Source organism: Myotis yumanensis, unplaced genomic scaffold (genome assembly GCF_028538775.1).
Source record: "Myotis yumanensis isolate MYYU_CA2020_CCGP unplaced genomic scaffold, mMyoYum1.0.hap1 SCAF_1, whole genome shotgun sequence".
NCBI lineage: Eukaryota > Metazoa > Chordata > Mammalia > Chiroptera > Vespertilionidae > Myotis > Myotis yumanensis.
Window position 1 is genome coordinate 239,149,070 of NW_027223752.1, and position 15,420 is coordinate 239,164,489.

At 49.2% G+C, this 15,420-nt stretch overlaps 1 protein-coding gene across 2 annotated transcripts in view; it reads right to left on the reverse strand.

Annotated features, from left to right (window-relative positions):
• Positions 1-15,420, reverse strand: part of FAM193A (family with sequence similarity 193 member A) — a 104,395-nt gene that overhangs the window by 66,701 nt on the left and 22,274 nt on the right. The window contains exon 2 of one of the 2 annotated variants that reach the window (XM_070400289.1): positions 1,798-2,043. In XM_070400289.1, the coding sequence (XP_070256390.1) occupies positions 1,798-2,025 (228 nt within the window). In that variant the 5' untranslated portion in view covers positions 2,026-2,043. Of the gene's footprint in view, positions 1-1,797; positions 2,044-15,420 lie in introns of those variants that run through there. The other variant, XM_070400290.1, reaches the window with a different exon arrangement.

The following is a 15,420-nucleotide window of genomic DNA, read 5'->3' on the forward strand; positions in this document are numbered from 1 at the left end:
GTGATCCTGGGGTCACTTTTTTGATGAGGAGAAAAGCCTCATTAGATAATCCATTATCTGGGGCAAACTGGGAGTGTGGAAGCGAGACTCCCCGAATGGCAAGAGAAATCGGAGATGCTTCCACTTGCGTCCCAAACCTGAAGAGAAGCAGCAACCCTTCCCCAAAGGCACCGCAGGTGGGACAGGACTGGACACAGGAAGGAAGGGCAGCGAGCTGGAGACAGAACGCTCAGCTGCGAAAAAGCTGGCACGCCGCCGACAGCGCTCAGGAACAAGCCAGCGCCAATGGCACTAACATGCCTTCTGCAGCAACAGGGGAGACCAAACACCTGAGGTGCACACAGAAAGGAAAGAAGAAAATGATAAAAGCAGAAAGATCTGAGGGTGGAAACTCAACACTGCCTACCCACCTTCTTAATCTCCAATGAGGGATCCCACCGTCTACTCCTTTCTTTGTTCACTCAGTTATGTATTCATTAACTGGAATACTCTGGGTACCTAAAATATGCCAGGCTCGGCACAGTTCTTGGTAAGGAAACACGACACACACACAACTGCCCTCATGGAGTATGCTCCAGTGAAGGAATACAAAGTGAATACGGCCCTAGCCGGTTTGGCTGAGTGGATAGAGTGTCGGCCTGCGGGCCAAAGGGTCCCGGGTTCAATTCCGGTCAAGGGCATGTACCTCAGTTGCAGGCGCCTCCTCAGCCCGGGCCCTGGTTGGGGCGCCTGCAGGAGGCAACCAATTGATGTGTTATTCTCACATCAGGTTTCTCTCTGTCTTTCCCTCTCTCTCCCACTCTCCCTAAAAATCAATGGGAAAATATTCTCAGGCGAAGATTAACAACAAAAAACAAAGTGAATACGCGGTATCAGAAAGAGGCGCCAGAGGGCAGAGCAGGAGAAGGGGCATGTGGGAGGCCCAAACCCATTTCTTTTTAGGTTTAGTTATGGAAGCACTACTCCAGAAAATGCCACATGATTTGGGGTGCTGCCTTCAAGGAAACCCCAAAACAGAAGTCACTGGCTCAGTGGCAGGCACAAGGAGACAGACAAGACCAGAGAGGCTAAGACAACGTACACTACGCAGCAGCCACTCACTCACCAGGGACCAACCCCAGAGCAGTCTTGGGTCAGACGACAGGTTACAAGGACAACTGCTCCCAAGCAGAGATCAACGGAGCGGAGAAGCCCTCGATGGTGGGGCCTCAAATGGCTGCAAAAGCCAACTCCTTCCAGAACCCAAAGAGTAGATTTGAAAGCCCTTTCAGAGGCAAGGCCCCCTAAGCCACAGTCTGCGCCAACAACCAGATTAAGGGGGTGGCATTCCCACGCAAGCCTGGGCCTCAAGAAAGCCCCCATTTAGCTGAGACATGAAATCCAGGTAAAGGAGGAAACCAGGACTTGAGAATTGCACGGGAAAGAATTTCGGGCGAGTTACCAGGACATGAAATTGTCTAAATTAAAATTAAACACATGAAAAGCTTTCCAGCTTTTCAGCAAACTGCTTTGCCAAAGAAATCCTGAGACCAGACTAAAAAGCTGATCTTTGAGCCCCGCAAACTTGCTCACCAAGTTGTGTGACAAGGGGGGCAGGTTCCCTACCACTCCTGCAGGTGTGACAGGGAAGACCCGGAGGAAAGCCCAGCAGGTGGAGAGCAGAGCAGGGACCAGAGGATGGTACAGGAAGGAGTTGTTCCCAGAAAACAGACCCGTATCAACGATCTCACTGCCCAATAAGCCCCGACCCGCTGGCTAAGGAAGTCAGGGAGCGCGGGCGCTCTGCAGGGCACTCACCGCGGGCTGGTCCAGACCTCCGTGCCTCTCCTCCTTCTCCACGGTCCGCCTGCAGTCAGGGCACACCCACAGCGGCAGGTGCAGCACGCTGTTGCCCTTGGGAGCCACCGAAAGCGCCAATTTGCTCGCAGTCTTAATCCCACTCTCTAGGAAGGAAGAGTCTTTGCGCTCGCTTCTGCACAGAAGGCAGTAGTCCCCGGCGGGGTAGGGTGGAGTTCTGTGATTCATGCCAAAGTTAAAAGGAGTCTGGAAGAGAAGAATGTTTTCTATTTTCAATACATAATCCACAAAACAAAGATCATTAAAAAATATATGTAGCTCTAAAATTACAATGTGTGTGTGCTTATGGAAAGAAACAGCAAATAGAATTTGTTGAAGAAAACTGTACCTAGAGTTCTAGGGCCTCATCAGACTTCCAATAAACAGTGATGCCACAGGAGCATCTTGGGAGGAGTTAGACACTCCCTCTGGCCCTGCACCCCGACTCTGTATTACCTCCCACGAGGCCGTGGGTCCCAGTGTTCCGAGTCACCACTCCAGGTCTGCCTGTGCATTGCTCAGGCCCAGGGCGCAAGTCAGCAGGCTCCACCCACCTCCGAGGCGGCTCCTGGCGATCGCTCCCCACCCCTTGCAAAACCCAGCCTCCCTTCCAGCTTGACAGCTACCCAACCTCGATGTCCACTTTTTCAAACAGGTCTTCAACCATAGGGTGAGGGTGGGGAGGAAGCCTCCGGGGCAGGAGGAAGAAGCAAGGTTATCACCCTATTCTCTCCAAAAGATTACAGGAAAAGTAAAATTGCCTTTAAAACACAAACAGGCTCCCAAGTTAAAAACAGGCCTAATGTAAAGGCGGCGGGGGCAGGTGGAGGTGGGCAAGGGGGGAGATAAGGGACATCTGTAATAGTGTCAATAAAATACGTAAACAAAAAACAGGCCTAATGTCACAAGGTCAGCAAGCAGGCACCAAGATTTTAACTCCAATCAACGTGAGCCCAAGATGAATCATCTGCACCTTAGAGGAAACATCTGTAAACCCTGAAGAGGTTCGAGAGAGCACACCTGGGCAACAGGTGAGCAGGGAAGCCAGATATGGCCTTCCAGAGGCAGGCAACCTCTGCCACAGCACATGCAGGATGGAGGCGACGGACACCTGCCCCCCTCCCCACTGCAGGCCCCTGGCCCTCTGGAATGCCCCTGCCACAGGATGAATCAGGAGGGAGTCGGCCCAGGGCTCGGCAGCTGGAACTTTGGGCTATTTCACATCCCCAGTTTCCCCACAGGCCCCCTCCAATGCCCACCCAGCCCACCAGGCCTCCGTCGGCCCCCAGCTCCTCCCTGTCCTCCAGCACTGAGGCTCACACACGCCCTTGTTAACTAGACCACAGGTGCACCCAGCTCCACTCCAAAGCTCAGAGAAGCCTGACGGGATCAGGTGCTTAAACGGGGGCTGAGAGATTAAATGAACAAACGACAGCAGCACTTGGACCAAAGAGCAACTTGCACGGGGATTCTTACCTTTTATAAACCAGTGGTCAAACTGCTTACGCCTGTCACATCCACAGGGTTGCAAGGACTGACCCAAACCCAGCTAAACAGCCATGTGAATGTCTGGGGTGTGAGGGGAGAGAACTGAGCACTATCTCTCAGTGGTATTCTAGAAGGCTCCAGACTGCTCCTCAAACCATGGAACATCATGGGAGTCACTGTTGTTCTCTGTCCCAACAGATCTGAGAAGTCTAAATTATGACAACTTCCCACACCATTCTGACTTAACCCTACGTAACCCAAAAGCCATTTCTTGTCCCTAGTCCTGGAGAACAGCCCACCACCAACAGAACTGCCACAGCCTTCATACCTTGCTAGGCCATCTTTTACCCACAAGGAGATGCTGGGTTCCAAGGTTACAAAGGCCCCCAAGCCAGAAATCAAAAGAGCCAGCACTGACTTGAGAGCATCCAGTTCAGCAACCATGCATCTGTCTGTCCACCCAGAGTTTCCTGGGAGCCCACCATGTGCCAAGGCACTGGTCCAGGCACTGGGAACAAGTGGTGAATAAAACAAAGATCCCGGTCCTGAGAGTTAATGTTCTTGTCAAAGACAAATAAAGAAGACAGGTAAGTAAAGACTCATTAGGAGAATCACGATGACAGTGTAGGTAAATGCCGATACTCGCCGCCTCCCATAATCACATCAAAATTACCACTAAAATACAGAACAATCCTCATTCAGAACCGCCTGAAAGCTGGCTGAATGGAAGTCCTACAACTAGAGAAAGAAAGAAGAAAGCACATTGAGACTGGTAGGAGGGATGGAGGTGAGGGACGGGATGGAGGTGAGGGACGGGCTGGTCCAACACCCACGTGTGGCGCTTCTTTAATCAGGAAGGAGATCTCTGTTGCAGAGGCTTCCTATGAGGAGCAAGGGGTGCTAGCCCCACACCAGACTCCCAGTCCAGGGTTCCAGAGCTAGGAAGAGAAGTCCCCATAACTTCAGGCTGTAAAAACCAGTGAGGATTGTGACTGAGTGGCACAGAGGCTGCTGGAGACCCAGGCAATTCCTCTAAAGGGACCAGCACATAAACTTATTTGGACTCGCTTCCACAGGGGCAGTGGCTTTAGGGGATCCAGGGACCTATGGGGAGGAAATGGATGGTGTGGCATCAGGGCAGGAACTCAGGGGTGGCTTTCTCCCAGTCAAGGAGGCTCGCAGAGGTCACTGTTCCTATGCTGACACACACACATACACACACACACACACACACACACACACACCCGTCACAGAGCTGACTGACAGCCATATCTGAGTTTCCATCAGCCTGGCTCACACTGTTCGCTCAGCCTGGTGATTCCCTGAGGCCACACCCCATCCAATTTTCAGCCCCACCCAAGCTGTTTGCAGCAGTTCTGACATATGAAAGGCCTATTCTGGCTCAGGCTTCAGACATTCCTAAAATCTCTCAAACAAGCAGCAGCTGGCGTCAGCATACCCCAAAACTATCAATGAGAGGCCTAAGACCCGGTGCTAGCACTAGCCTACCTTGCTTCACAGCTTGCCCTCACCTGGCATTTCCAAGCCCAATACAAGTAACAGCCATCTGCAGATAGCTCTGTAGCTCCTGCAGGGTGGTCCCAGGCAGTGGCTGACTTTGTACCACCCGGGAGGCACCAGACCCAGTACACCTGGCTGACAGTTTCAGGCCATAGCAGATTACAGCTCTACACATCCACAAGCGACACACTCAAGGGGCAGACTCAGCACCATAGCTCCACTGAAGCAAGTCCTGCTCCATAGGGTGTCTCCTGCACAGCAGCTCTCCCACTGTAGTTGCAGCCTGATCTACATAGCCAATTGGCCTGGAGGTCAACTGCTCCCAATGATGCCAATAGCAATCAAGGCTTAACTACAACAAAACTGCACACAGCCCACACAGGGGTGCACCGAAAGTGTCCAGCTCAGGTGACTGGGGTAGCTGAGTCATTGGGCCCTATAGGACACCTACTACAAAAGGCCACTCTACCAATTCCAGGAGACATGGCAGCTCTATCTAATACATAGAAACAAATACAGGAAAGCAGCTAAAATGAGGCGACAAAGAAATGTCACAAATATAGAACAGAAGAAATCTCCAGAAAAAGACCTAAATTAAATGGAAGCAAGCAGACTACTGGATACAGAGTTCAAAACAATGGTTAAAAGGTTGCTCATGGATCTTTATGAGAATTTCTAAGACATGAAAAAAGTCCAGTCAGAAATGAAGAATACACTAACTGAAATGAATAATTTACAGGGAATCAACAGCAGAGTAGAAGATGCCAAGAATCAAATCAACAATTTGGAATATGAGGATGCAAAAAACACCCAATCAGAAGATCAAAGAGAGTAAAAAAATATGAAGATAGTATAAGGAGCCCCTGGGAAAACTTCAAACATACCAACATTCGCATTATGGGGGTGCCAGAAGGAGAAGAGAGAGCATGATAGCGACAACCTATTTGAAGAAATAGTGACAGAAAACTTCCCTTACCTGGTGAAAGAAATAGACTTACAAGTCCATGAAGCACAGAGAGTCTTACACAAGAGGAACCCAAAGAGGACCACACCAAGACACATCATAATTAAAATGCCAAGGGCAAAAGACAAAGAGAGAATCTTAAAAACAGCAAGAGAAAAGCAGTCAGTTACCTACAATGGAATACCCATACGACTGTCAGCTGATTTCTCAACAGAAACTTTGCAGGCCAGAAGGGAGTGGCAAGAAATATTCAAAGTGATAAATAGCATGGACCTACAACCAAGATTACTTTACCCAGCAAAGCTATTATTTAGAACTGAAGGTCAGATAAAGAGCTTCACAGATAAGAAAAAGCTAAAGGAGTTCATCACCACCAAGCCAGTATTACATGAAATGCTGAAGGGTATTCTTTAAGAAGAGGAAGAGGAAGAGGAGTGGGAAGCAGGGGGAAGGGGAGGGGGGGGTAAAAAACATGACCAATAAAATGGCAATAAATACATATCTATCAACAATTGTATCAAAAAATCAAAATAAATCTAATGAAAAAAAATAAACTGATGAATAAAACAGAACCAGAGGCATGGAAACATGGACAGACTGATGAATCTTGGGGGGAGGTAGGGTATGCAGGAAGAGATTAACCAAAAATCTTATACACATATATGCATACCCATGGACACAGACAATAGGGTGGTGAAGGCCTGGGGTGGGGAGGGAACCGGGTGGAGTGGAGAAATGGGAGGGGGGGAGTGGGGAGACATCTGTAATACTATCAAGAATAAAGATTTTTTAAAAATACAGAACACCAGATAGTGGTGACTGAGGAGAAAACAGAGCAGAAAAGAACGCCTGGAGCTCGTGATGGTACCCTTTAGCGTGGCCAGTGAGGGCCTCCTCCAGGAGACACCTGGACACACCTGAAGTGTGAGCTAGTGGAAACCACACACATACCTGCAGGAGGAGCATTCCAGAGAGCAAGCACAAAGGCCCTGGGGCAGGAGGGGGGAGGGAGCAGTGAGCCAGGCACGGTCTGGTCTCCTGTTCTAACAAGGGGATAGGCTATGTGCACAGAAGAGATAAAATATGACAAAGGAGTGGAGCAGGGAAGTGGGAGCAGCCACCTAGGAGTGAGGTGGCCGTGAGGTCGCTGTGACGGGAGAGCTAACAAGACCGCTAAGGAACCAGATGTCAGGGACGAGGAGGAGGAGAGGCAAGGACAGTTGCACAGCGTGTGGACTAAGCATGTGGAGTGGCTTCCACAGAGGCCTGAAATCCACTAGATGCCAGGCGTCCTGAAGGCTCTGACAACAGGATGCAAAGATGAATAGGAGGGACAGCAGACACACACACAGACATGACCACTGCACCTCCAGGAAGAAAAGAAAGTTGCCAAGGGTGCAGAGTGGGACCATAGCAGGACATGGTTCTAACAAGAGCAAAGTGAAGTTTTGAAAAACATAAAGCCGCCATGTGAAGATCTGGGAGAGCACTGGGAGCCGAGGAGCAGCAAGCGCGAACGTGGGCAGGTCAAGGGGCAGGATGAAGGCCAAGGCTGGGGAGGTTTCTCAGAAGGAGATGGCATGGCCCAATTTTCATCTTAAAAAGAAACTTTGCTGCATGAAAAAAAATGAGCCCTGGGGAGGAAACGATGCACGTAAGGCTGCTCCAGGCAGTCCCCGGCGCAGGTGGGAGGCATGAAGGAGCAGAGCAGTCAGACGGGCGGGTGTGGAAGGTTGAGCCACAGGACTTGCCAATGGACCTGAGGATGCGATGAGGGCAGGCCCAGCCGCCTCGGCACTAGATGCCGACAACAGAGATGCGGGGCAGGGCAGGGGGACAGGCCGGGACAGTGGAAGGACCACGGGTTTGCTCTGGGCCTGCACGTATGAAATGGGTGTTAGACATCCAAACAGCAGGGGGTTGTTTCTGAATGAACACTCAGGGCAAGGATGCAACTGGACATTTAATGTGGGATCCCCAGCATGTGTGGTCAGGAAAGCCACGGAGCTAGCTGCAATCATCCATGGAGAGATCATAGACAATGTCCTGAACCAAAGTCAAAACTGCTGGACGCTTGACCAACATGCTCAAATACGAAGCCAGTTCTCCCAGGAGGTGAAACTCTCCTCTCCACTCCTTTTTCAGCAAAGCAAGTAATGAACAGGTTACTACAAAACACACATGCACACACAACAGCTGACTGCAATGCCAGTTACCCAAACACCAATGCCCCACCAGGTGGTACTCTCCTAACTGTGATTAAATGTGAAGCACAAATGTAAATTCCAATGATCTTTTTAAAAACATTTTACAGCTGTACTAAAGTAGAACTGAGGCACAATAAGCTGAAAATATCTGCAGCATGCACTTTGAATAATTTTGACATGTATACACCTGTGAAAACATCACGATAATCCTATATACTAAAAATGTAGTATGCAAATTGTCCCCTCAACCAGAGTTCTTCAGGGAGTTCGACCAGGAGGCGGGCCGGCCGGGGGAAGGGAGGGAGTACCCGGCTGGAGGCCAGCAGCTGCTAGGGACCTTACCAGTGCACAAATTTCGTGCACTGGGTCTCTAGTCAAGATAATGAACACTACCATTACCCACTCCAAGTTACTTGTGCCTCTTTGTACCCCACTTCTACTCCCTTCTCCTTCAATCCCAGTTACAGGTGACCACTGGACTGAATTGTCTCTAAAGCAGTGGTTCTCAACCTTCCTAATGCCACGACCCTTTAATACAGTTCCTCATGTTGTGGTGACGCCTAATTTCATTGTTACAAATTGAACATAATTAAAGCATAGTGATTAATCACAAACAGTATGTAATTATGTATGTGTTTTCCAATGGTCTTAGGCGACCCTGTGAAAGGATCATTTGACCCCCAGAGGGGTCTCGACCCACAGGTTGAGAACCGCTGCTCTAAAGACTAATTTGCAACTATATAAATGGTACCATACAACATGTCCTCTTTGGTCTGGCTTGTTTTGCAGAGTATCGGTATCTGGAGGTGATCCCATGTGTGCATGTAGCAGAAACGTTATCCTTTTCGTTACTGAGTAACACTGCACTGTGTGGGTGAGCCACAACTTTTTTATGCATTCTCCCATTTGGAGATATTCTGGTTGTTTCCAATTTGGGGCTAATACAAAGAATAGCTGCTGCCTTGACCGAGTGGCTCAGTTGATTGGAGTCGCCCCATACACCAAAAAGGTCATGGGTTCAATTCCTGGTTACGGCTCGTAGCTAGGCTGTGGGTTTGATCCCCAGTTGGGGCGTGTGCAAGGAGGCAACCAACCCATGTTTCTCTCTCTCTTCCTCTCTAACATCAGTAAAAACCTATCCTCAGGAGATTTTAAAAAAGAAGAACACTCATGTTCAACTCTTGGTGTGTGTTAGGTGCACGTCTTTTTTTTTATCCTCACCCAAGGACATGTTCATTGACTTTAGAGAGAGGAAGGGAGAGAGAAACATCAATTTGTTGTCCCACTCATTCATGCATTCATTGGTTGGTTCTTGTTATGTGCCCTGACCAGGGACTGAACCCACAACCTTGGTATATCAGGACAATGCTACAACCAACTGAGCAATCCGTCAGGACATGCATGTGTAACTTTTAAGAAATTTCCAAAGCTCTCCCAAAGATCACTTTTGGAGAGTTCTGGTGAACTACATCCTCATCCATGTGGCAAGCTGTTTAAACTGTAGCCATTGTAATGACTGTGTGGCAACTGTCTCACTGTGGCTTTCCCTAGTAATTATGTTAAATATCCTTTCACAGGCTTATACAATATCTAGTCCAATCTTTGGCCCGGCTCAGGCTTATCAATTTTATTCATCTTAAAAGAATTAATTAGCTTTTGGTATCATGGATTTTCCATATTTAAAATTGTTTCTCATTAATATTTGGTTTTATGTTATTATTTCCTTTCTTTGGAGGTGTATAAATGGCTCTTTGATCGACTTTCATTAATCCTTGCCTGAGGATATTTTTCCATTGATTTTTAGAGAGAGTGGAAGAGAGAGGGAAAGACAGAGAAGAGAGAAATATCGATGTGAGAGAAACACATCGATTGGTTGCCTCCTGCATGAGCCCCGACCAGAGTCCTGGTCGGGGAGGAGCCTGCAACCAAGGTACGTGCCCTTGACCAGAATTGAACTCCGGACCCTTCGGTCCACAGGTTGATGCTCTCTCCACTGAGCCAAACCGGCCAGGGCTGATATACTTTCTTAAGGTGGAGCCCTTTCCCTTGCACAGAGGTGGTGAGTGCTATAAATTTCCTTGTAAGTATTGCTTTGACTACATTTTACAAATTTTGATATGTTGTGTTTTCATTCTCATTCAGTTAAAAAATTTTTCTTATTTCCCTCTTGAATTCTTCTTTGACTCATGGGTTCTTTAAAGTATGGTTTCCTAGTATTTGTCCTTCCTAAGTATCTTTCTGTTACTGATTTCTAATATAACTCCATTGTAGTCAAAAAAGATACTCTGGGCCCTGGCTGGGTAGCTCAGTTGGTTAGAGCATCGTCTGGATATGACAAGGTTGTGGGTTCAGTGCCCAGTCAGGGCACATACAAAAAGCAACCAATGAATGCATAAGTGGGACAACAGATCAATGTCTTTCTTTCTCTCAAATCAACAAAATTTGTTTAAATGTAGGGAAAAAAAGAAAGTAAAGATACTTTGTATAATTTTAATTCTCCCAAATTCATAGAGACATTTTTAAGGTCCAAAATATGATCCATTTTGGTAAATGTTTAAAAAATGTGCTTATGGCCTTAGCTGGCTTGGCTCAGTGGATAGAGCATCAGCCTGCGGATTGAAGGGTCCCAGGTTCGATTCCGGTCAAGGGCACATGCCTGGATTGTGGGCTTGATCCCCAGTGGGGAGCATGCAGGAGGCAGCCAATCAATGATTCTCATTATTGATGTTTCTATCTCTCTTTTCCTCTCCCTTCCTCTCTGAAATCAATGAAGATATATTTTTAAAAATAAAAAATTACCTTTTAAAAAATAACAAAAAAACCCCTGTGCTTATGTATGCTGCAGGCTGGGAGGCGACTGCCCCGTTTCACTTACAGCACGGCAACATGGGCCCTGCTGACCCTCTCCATGCCCAGCTTCCTTACCTAAAAATCCCTGCCTCACGGGCCCGCTCCCAGGAGCACGTGCTATGCCTGTCAGAGCTCAGGGGCCCTCCGTGGCACACGGTTAGCTCACTTTCCAATTACTGAAGAGTAGCCCGTTTCACACAGGGCCCCAGACGTCTGCTCCTTGAGGGAGAAGTCCCCTCTGCCCTACTGAAATGAACGTCATCTGACCAAATGTATGCTCTGGCTCTTGGGGAAACGGCCCAGGAGTGGACTGTTTCAACAGAATGAAAGAGTATTAATATAAAAATATGTGCATGTTACTACAGAAGCCCTGAGAGAGGAGGTGACCCGGCTACAAAGCTAAGAGCTGAGTGCCGGGCTTTGTGCTAAGTGCTCTAACAATGACTCTGAAGGTAGGTACTATGACCTCACGTGTAAGTGCGAGCTAAGGAACAGAACCAGGAAGTAAGCTCACCCAACAGCACAGAGTCAAGGTTCAAACCCAGGCCCCTGAATCCAGACCAGTGTTCCAACACGATGGTGACCTGCCTCTCCGCCAGCAAACTCGCGTGGGGGGCCAGCGACACCTCCTCCTCTCGTTCCCCCTGGAAAACGCTGCTCAGCTTTCAAAAGCGTTCACGCCTCCCCTCCCCTCTCAGACCTGCTCCCTCTCGTCCGCCGTCCTCCTGCTCCCACAGCATCTCAGAGCTTCCCACCAGGGAGACGTGTCTCTCTCCTGATGAACTGACTAAACTCCTTGAGACCACAGACATGGTCCCAATTACATGCCTTCTACTCACCCTCCCATAGCACTGCTCAGAGCAGGCCATGTCCCCTGAATGAACAAGCAGAGACTCTCGGCCTTCGTGGGCTTATCATCCATCGCTCCCAGTGGTTCTCCTAGTGACGGCCTCCGATAGGAAAGGCTGCCTGCCTGCCACAGGAGCCACCTGAGCTGCCTGCCCACCAGGGCACCGTGTGCAAGACGACCCTGAGGTCCCACATGTACTGCACAGTTCCGTGGCTGCACTGCCACTCCTTCAGAAGTGACCTGTGGCCTCTTGGGGAACTCCTACGACCAATAACTGAGGAAGAAAACGCTGAGTCTGTTTACAGATGGTGCGAAAGGACGTGTGGCACCAGTCAGCAGCAGGTGCTGCAGCCGACACTGCACTCAGATGGGCCCGCGGCCGCGTGGGGAGGGGAAATCCAACCTGGGAGTGGAAGTCTGGAAACTACCCTTGGCTGTACTCTTTGTCAGGAAGAAGAAATGGCCGCACATGCAGAGCTACACCCAGGCACTGAGAGCAGCCAGTGTTTGGCTGGGTGGCCGGGAATTTGGAAAGAAGATTCAGGGGTAATTAGTGGCAGAGAGATTAGAGAAGGAATCTGAGGTGGCACCAAGTGCACGGATACCTGTGTCCCACGTGAACGCTCAACAGTGACCTCTGCTGCAGAAGCTGCCAACGACCGGTGGACAAGAGGACCTGCATGCGTATGTCTCTCAGCCTCTTTCACACCACTTACTCCATGGGCTGCCACCTGAGCTGCCATGGCTGCCATCAACTTCCACCAAGAACACTCTGGACTGTCCACTGCTAGGCACCTGCAGGGCACAGCTGCTCGGTGGCGTGGCATTCTGTGCTTTCTCCAGCTCTGAACTCAGGAAGCAGCAACATCAGCAGGAGCCCCAAGGAGCCTCGGTCACAGCTTCCTGCACCCTCTCCAGCCCCACCCTGCCCCACTCCAGGGTAACACACTCACGCAGATGGTAACTACGGCGCCTGACACAGTCACACACTCACGTAAACGGGTGTGACGGTGCCTGACAGAGAGGAAGCGCTCTATAATTGCCAACTAATGCTCACACGTATGAATAATTGGTTTTGGCAGAGCCATTCAGCAATTATTGCTTACACTGTAAATGAATGCCAAAAGAACCGTATAAACCAATTTCTGGTCTCTTCCCTGTTTCAGTCCTGGGTTGCTGCTGCTTCTGTCACTGCTGTCCAACTCTCCTACAACACACACGTCTCTGGAGAGCGGAAACCACTCCTCGTTACCTCCCTTACAACCTGACCATGCCAAGCCACACACGACAGGATTTATGGTGTTCTTTCAATGTTACAATCACACTTCCTGGTATGTACTCAATCATCAAAAAAACCTCAATAATTTGCGCAATGAGGAAATTTGCATTCTTTAAGCTATTTCTTCTAGAAGTACAAGCTCCTGACACCAGACACCCTTGGTGGTTCTGTTCACACCTTCAGTCCTACCCCCACAGACCAGATTCTACTAGTTTCTTGGGCATCATCCTGAATTCTCTCACTGAGGGAATGGTCCCTGAGCACACTCACTGCAAAGCTTGCTCCGAGTCTGCTTGCTCCTGTTCTCTGTTCCCATGAAGATGTGCTGCTCTTGCTCACTCCCGTCCCCTCGATGGCTAGGTCAGAGCTCTCTCTAACCCAGGGCCAGGCCAAGGAGCAATGCATATACACTGAGGGGCCAGATTATTATGACCACCTGACGTTTGTAGGCAAATTAGCTATGATTTCGTGCTGAAGTTGCTAGAGGACCAGACCATTATAAATAGCGAAGCAGGTTGTTTACCATGACAGTAGAAGTCATTTTTTTCTGAAGATATGGGTAAACAACGCGATTTAACAGCCTTTGAATGTGGGATATATTTGAACGTGAGTGGCCAGATTATTATGACCACCCCATCAGTACTTCGTTGGGCCACCTTCTGCCTTCAATACTGCGGCGATTCTTCTTGGCATTGACTCCACGAGAGGTCGAAAGGTGATGCGAGGAATCTGACACCATGCCTGATGAATAGCACTGTCCAGTTCTGTGAGATCTGATGGTTGTGGCACCAGCTGCCTGGTGGTTCTTTTAACTTCGTCCCACAAATGCTCAATTGGATTGAGATCTGGTGATGGTGGGGGCCACCTAAGCAAGGTAAAGTCTCCCTCATGTTCTTGAAACCACTCCTGCACAATACGAGCACCGTGGCATGGCGCATTGTCTTGTTGGAAGAAGCCATCTCCATTGGGATACGCCATCAACATGATAGGATGAACTTTATCAGCAACGATACTTAGGTATGTTGTGCTATTCAGACGTTTATAATGATCTGGCCCTCTAGCAACTTCAGCGCAAAATTATAGCTAATTTGCCTACAAACGTCAGGTGGTCATAATAATCTGGCCACTCAGTGTATTGAAGGGGTGGGGAGTAGGATTAAGGCCGATTATCTACCCAAGTAACTCTTTGGTAACCAGAATTAACTGATGAATTAATGTTGCTTCTGATTTTGATGTTGTATAATCAACACAAAATCATTATGTAATAAAAAATGCTGTGTATGTAATATTAACTTAAAATTCCTCTGCTCTAAATTTACTTAAGGCCGTTTAGATGTAAACATTAATACTACAAGAGAGGTTACCACCTGGCTGATGTGGCTCAGTGGTTGAGCGTTGACCCTTGAACCAGGAGATCATGGTTTGATTCCCACTCAGGGTACATGCCTGGATTGCGGGCTCCACCCCCGGTTGGGTGGGGGGGGCGAGCAGGAGGCAGCTGATCAAGGACACTCTCATCACTGATGTTTCTACCACTTTGTCCCTCCTCCTTCCTCTCCCTGAAATCAATAAAAAATTTAAGAGGCCCTGTTCTTGGCCTTTTCTTACACTGTGCTCTCCACCAACAGCATCCACCACCATCAATAACACACAGCTCCCAGAAGTTGGTTTGGGGCTCAGCTGTCTGGCACAACTGCCTAACCCACATCTCCCCAAAATGCCTCAAAGCGCTCGCCATGTCCAAAACCAAACGGATACACTGCGGCCTCCCATGGCATGGTCCGTGCAGACTGTGCCCCACCTGCCCCCGGGGCGGGGGGGAGGGGGAGAGAAGGTCCCGCCCCTTTCTCCACATCCCATGAGCAGGAACCGAGGTGGCAAACCGCAGACCCGTCAGATGCTGCCCCACACCTGACACCAGGCCTCCAACTAGTCCTCCTGCTTCAGCCTCTGCCCCTTCCACCCACAAAGCAGCTGGAGTAATTCTTTCAGAACCTAAGCCATAGCCCATCACTCTTCTGCTCCAAATCCTCCCATGTTCTCATCTTAACACTATAAAAACCAGCATTGTCAGAGTGACAGACAGGCCCTCCACATCCGTCCAGGGCAGAGCTGAGGAGCAGGCACTCAGCAGGCACTCGTGGCGAGGGAAGATGTGACACATGCCGGGCATCAGGCAGCGCCACATGGAGGGCGTGAGGGAGAAAGAAGGGCGCACGCCCCACACCCTTTAGCAATGAACAAGTGCACGCAAGGGCTTCAAACAGAGTCCCACATCTCCAACTACCCAAGCCTATTCGAGGGGCACACTCAGAAAACAGAGAAGAGGGAAAGGAAACGGACTAACCCAGCCGTGGGCAAACTACGGCCGGAGGGCTGGATCCAGCCCGTTTGAAATGAATAAAACTAAAAAAAAAAAAAAAGA